Genomic DNA, 5,369 nt, shown 5'->3' on the forward strand with positions numbered 1-5,369 from the left:
CCAAAGGTCTTCTGTCATTCTGTAATGTATTGTTAAAGCTTTGCAAAATACATTAGTCCTTCTTTCTGCCTTAGAAGTCAATTAACAACTTGCATCTCCAACTTAGTTAAAAAGCACTGATGACTTGGCACGCAATAAAGGCAGTGTCAGGAGAAGAAAGACTGATGTTCCCCCATACCATTGCTCTCCTGCATGAACAGCTTGGGAACGAAGCTCCAAGCGCAACCACAGAAGCAACCTTCCTCTTCACATGTTACAAAACATCAGAAGCAAGCTCGGTGTGCGATGCCACAGATGGAAGCCAGCAAGAGTCAGCACTCGGTTGGCTTAGGAAGCATTTAGGGCAAGGGCAATGGATAGGTTGGGCAGGAAACAACAGCAAGAGATTCTCCCTGGATGGAACAGGAATGATTTTTGCCATAAGCACCCACTCGGATGCCTTGGGGCTCAGTTACCCAGAGCTGTCTCTATGATTACAGCAACATAAAGCTCAAGCTAGGAGCTCAGTTTAAATGGGAAAAGGCTGACTGACGATTTTTAATCTGTGAGAACTTCCGAGCAAAGAATTCCCAGCCCTCACTCTGGGCACAGAAGTGGGCAAGGTGTAAGCGTGGTGTCAGAGACTTACTAAGAAAGCTCCATTACACCAACAGTTTTAGATTTGAATGTATGCACTCGAGTCACAGAGGGACTGAGGGAGAAAAGAGAGGAGGCAGAGGGCATAGGCTGGAGCCTTTGTGATCCTATAAATAGGAAGCCAGTCAGCTACTAACTCCTCCATCTACACATTGGCACAGGATGCAACATCCACCCAACCCCATTGAGATGCACACTGGTTAGCTCTCAGCCTGTAAGCTCCTGGCTTTTGTAAGCTTACAAATGATTAAGAAACCCATCCTCTGCACAGAAATGGTACTCTATTGCAGTGCAACAGAAGAGTGGACCAGGTTCTGTCATTTAAAAATACATTTTATTTATATTTATTTACTTAGGAAAGCCTAAGGGGCAAATGAGCTGAGTGTCACCCATGATGAATCCACACGAAGACTACAAGGCATGAGAACTTCACAATTGTGTTACACAAAAACCCCAAGAAGCGAAACATGGCTCATGTGCTTTCCTGTGGGCATTAAGAAAACCCCTAAAGCAACAGCTTTCATAGAAAAAGCATTCTCAGTGAAAGCAGGATGCAGCCAACGCCCAGATTAGTCAGATTCTTTGACCGAAGCATCATCAACAAGATGGGATATTGATTGATTGTACTGACACATCACTGCTAGCAACCGTGCTCTCACAATGCTCCTTCAGCCACATCTTTGGTAACACCGATCCATCTGTTATCCAGTAAGCTGCAGTAGCCGGCCTGGGGATAAACTGCACTGTATGCCTGGTGCCCAGTAAAGCAAAAGGTGTGTGGGCTGCTCACCTGAGCCAAGAACACTGTGCTAACGTGGCTAAGTGGGCTGAGCTAAACTCCATGGGAGCTATTTGGTGGTCTCCAACACTGCACAATACAAGAAGCGTGGTCTAAAGTAACATCCGCCTACAACACACCAGTAGATCATTTCAGATTCAGTACTATGTACAATTTACTTTTACTTAGTGTACTAAAGAGCTGTGATATATCTTCTGAGACGTGTTACTGGACTGAGGATTATTGAATCTTCCTGTCCATTGGGCTGCAGATGGACGCCGCACTCCAACTGTACCATCAGGTTAAGAAACTTCAACAACCTGCCTTAGTTCTTCAAACAGGGGTGTGAGCTCCTTCTCTAAACTTACGATCAGCCCTAGGAAGACACAAGAGATGGAACAACCATCAAACAGCGTACCAGAGAAGCACTTTTCCAAAACCTGCAGCTTCCAAGTCACAGGAATGGTTTTCCACAGCACAAAATGTTCCCCTTCATTCGCTCACTCTCACCAGGCAGCACTCGAAGGCACAGAGCATGCAGACCCAGACTCCGACAGGTACACCCCCTACAGCACAACTCTTTGTGCACAGCCAAGTGGCTGCACAAGAATTAAATCTCTTTGGCTCACAGCAGCCGCCACCAAAACCCTCATACAGCAGACCAGGTGCCCTGCTGAAGGACTGCCCCGTTCTGCAGGACCGAGGAGATGGCACCACACATCTTACTGCAGAATGCAACTTGGAGCGGATGGAGAGACCAGACAGCTGGTTTGTGCTGTGCAGTCATTACCTGTGCTGTAAACACTCTTCACATAGCAAAGATAAGGTTAAACACAGGAGAAATGAGGTGTTTCTAATGGAATCATAACCTCAGCAGGTCACCTAGAACCTATGGGTCTTTACCCATGCATTTCCCTTCTCCTCTTCACAATATTCTGACACAGCTCACAGCAGGAGAAGAGTTCATACACCTTGAAGAAAACTCTGGTAATTTACTTTCAAATATTTAAAACATCTGGGGCTTAAAATACTGCAAACATTTAAAACCACCTGAAGACGTACCAGTGTTGGCATTGCTGCTAGCAATGAAGCTCACCACCAAAGGTAAGCGATTGAACTGCACCACCTGCAAGAGAGAGAGCGCTGTTTACCCGGCAGCTGACGCACATTGGATGTCACAGACAAACGTGCTAACAAAGCTGGCAGCACGGTGCAGGAAGCTGTGTTTGGAAAGCCTGCCATTTTCCCTCTCACGTTCTGTACAGTTATCCACCCAACATCTAACTAAGCTTCAAGAGCTGCGCAGTACTCTGTGGAAGCTCCTTTCTACAAATAACAAGAAGGCAGGCAGGCAGGCTTATTATTTTAAGATATGTTTCAGCATATAGCAGTATTTCTTCTTCCCCTAACAGGAAATTTCGACCTTAAGCACAATAAACCAGTAACACCAAGACTCAAAGCAACCTACTCCTGTATGTAAGCTAATTCACCCATTTATTTTCCAAACAAAACAAGGTACTGCAGGCTAAGCAGTATGCTGGTTTACTGCAGCCAAAATGAAAAGCTCTTAAGACCGCTTGAGCTTGAGAAGGAGCAGAGACTTGGTAGGTAACAAAAGATTTCAGAACACAAATATCCAGTTTGTAGGAACTGTAAGTAGATATTTCAGCATTTTCTTACCTTGAAGTCCTTCTTACAGCAATATTAACTTTTAAGTGTGCTGCATGTGCTTGTTTAACTGTGTCAGTAATAAACAAATACCCTTTGTAAAAAGAACATAAACCCTTCACAGCAGATTCTGAAGACCTCATCAACAGCACCACCTGCTGGTGCTTGGTTGCCAGCTGCTCTGAAAACTCGACCAGCTTCAGTTTTGAGAAACATGTATGAGTTCAATAAAGCACAAGAGTGTAGCTTAGCCAGCTTGAACTGAGAAATAAAGCACAAAGAGGAGCCAAGTGGAAAACTAACAGAGTTTACATCATGTTCTCTCCCATTATGCTCAAGGCAATGCATGAGGAGCTCTGGCCTCAGGGCTGCTGTCACTCACCTGGTATGTGTTATAGTAACAGATGATACTTTTGTTCTTGGAAAGTCCCAACTTACTGCCCTGATCCGTTGCAAGGGCAAACGTGGACAGAAAGCCAGGTCGCAGGGCATGTTCTGGTGCGTTATCGTTGGCAACTGGAACAGAACAAGAAGGTTTTTGCTTTAACACGGTATCTATGACTGCATCAGAAACCCTTATCTCAGTGCTGTGCAAAAAGCAGACGTGGTGTCAGGAACACATAAGACATTACCTACGCTTTCACAAGTACAGTCTTCAAGGGCAGAAGACTGTTCAGTGCCTTGCAAGCGACCTGTGAGCAGGGCACAGCACACTCCCAGATGCCTCATGGCTGGTACTGGCGGTACTTCACATCCCACACATCGTATTGTGGAACCCACTTTTGGAACTGACTGCTAGCAAACAGCCACCAGAAGGACAGTGGATGGAGATGTGCATGTTCAGCTAGCTGCTTAAGTACACTGGGCCACTAAGAAACCCCACTGACTAGCAACGCTGAATCTTTCCATTCTTAAACCACTTCACCTGCACTACAGAAGTATCCTAAAGGAGGACTGCTCAGATAGGGTAGAAGTTACAGTACTCAAACACAGGAAGAATTAGACAATACACATGGAAGTTGGATGCAGTCAGTTCTGAGCACGGCCTGGCCAGGGCCCCAGCGTGAGGAACCGCTGCTGCTGCCCTGCAGCCACTGAGGGCACAGGACCCCACATCCTTCCTATCCTGCACAGCGACAGTGCGAAAGAGGAAAGCTCCCACAGCTTGTGATTGCTGGGGACACTCCAAGGCACAGGGCCTCAGCTTCCTCAACTTAGTGAGAAACTACTCAAGCGAGAGCCTCCTTTAATCCCTCGGCTGTGGCACTGAACACAGGAGGCCACCACACACTCCCCACCGGGTCGGGGCTACAGTGCAGCTGCCATTACCTTTGATGACGGGCACTCCGTCTCTGTCCGACACCACAATAGCGTGGAGACCTTCGACGCTGCAGAAGATAAGGAAACAATATTTACAAACGGAATAATTGCTAGCACATTTCTTTATTTATTTATTGCCGACCCCCCCCCCCCCCAGAAGAGACGCGCACGGGCGGGCACAGAAGAGGAAGCAGTGAGGTAGGGGTGTTACTGGAGGGCGGCCTCAGGGCGAGGCGGGAGCGCCGCGCACAACGCGGAGGGGGAGGCGCGGATGGAGCTCGTCGTTACCTCGGCAGCTTCTTGTAGAGGAACCTCTTCAGGTCCTGCGGGGACAGACAACGCCGTGACGCGACCCGCTCCCCACCCGCCGGAGCGCGGCCGCAGTCCCTCACGGCCCCCGCAGCCCCCGGTCCCGCCCAACCGTCCCACCCCGCCCCGCCCGGCGGAGCCGCGCTTACGTCGGCCATAGCTGGAGGTCCCGCGGCGCTGCTGCCCCTTCGGCGGCCCTGCGGGACAAGAGGACGCCCGGTCAGCGACGGCGGCCCACGGAAGGGAGGAGGGCAGGGCAGTGGAGGGAGCGCTCCCGCCCTGCGGCCCGGCCGTCTCCTCCCGCCCCGCCGCGGGAAGAGAGGGGGGCCGCGGCGAGACCGCCTTCACGCCCACGACGGGCGCCCGTCGCAGCCGCCCTCCCCCTACCTGTCCGCGCCCCGCGCTGCGCTCCCGTCCGCGGGGCCCGCACTTCCCCTTTAAGCCCCGGTCAGCTGACAGAACTCGGAAGCGCCTCCTCACCCGCGGAGCGGCAGATTGGTCCCGGCGGCGGCCGCCGAGCATGCGCGGCTACGGGGCGGCGGCGTCGGAAGGGCGGCGGGCCGATGCGGCGCCGCCCGGAACAGGGAGAGAGCGCCAACCGGCGGGCGGGAGGTCCGCTGCTTTCCGTATCGCTGCCGGCCCGGGCCGGGCTCCGGAG

General features: G+C 50.9%; 1 protein-coding gene across 2 annotated transcripts; it reads right to left on the minus strand.

Annotated features, from left to right (window-relative positions):
* Positions 1-951: 951 nt before the first annotated feature.
* On the minus strand, positions 952-5,124 carry LAMTOR3 (late endosomal/lysosomal adaptor, MAPK and MTOR activator 3). Of its 2 annotated transcripts, NM_001006559.2 has the most exons (7): positions 5,099-5,124; positions 4,861-4,908; positions 4,691-4,725; positions 4,412-4,470; positions 3,465-3,598; positions 2,477-2,540; positions 952-1,790 (listed from the first exon to the last, which is right to left on the minus strand). In NM_001006559.2, exons 2-7 carry the CDS (start codon positions 4,867-4,869, stop codon positions 1,717-1,719), a joined length of 375 nt encoding a protein of 124 aa, NP_001006559.1. In that variant the 5' UTR covers positions 4,870-4,908; positions 5,099-5,124; the 3' UTR covers positions 952-1,716. The 2 variants fall into 2 exon arrangements, with proteins under 2 accessions (NP_001006559.1, XP_040555010.2); XM_040699076.2 differs by lacking the exons at positions 952-1,790; positions 2,477-2,540 and adding an exon at positions 2,547-3,237.
* Positions 5,125-5,369: the final 245 nt, after the last annotated feature.

Source organism: Gallus gallus, chromosome 4 (assembly GCF_016699485.2).
Source record: "Gallus gallus isolate bGalGal1 chromosome 4, bGalGal1.mat.broiler.GRCg7b, whole genome shotgun sequence".
Classification (NCBI taxonomy): Eukaryota; Metazoa; Chordata; class Aves; order Galliformes; family Phasianidae; genus Gallus; species Gallus gallus.

Excerpts from the sequence above, each read along its gene's own strand:
- LAMTOR3 (XM_040699076.2), bottom strand. Across the intron at positions 4,471-4,690 it reads CTCTACAAGAAGCTGCCGAG|CGTCGAAGGTCTCCACGCTA; the intron begins GTAACGACGAGC and ends TATCTTCTGCAG. Across the intron at positions 3,599-4,411 it reads CGGAGTGCCCGTCATCAAAG|TTGCCAACGATAACGCACCA; the intron begins GTAATGGCAGCT and ends GTTCTGTTCCAG.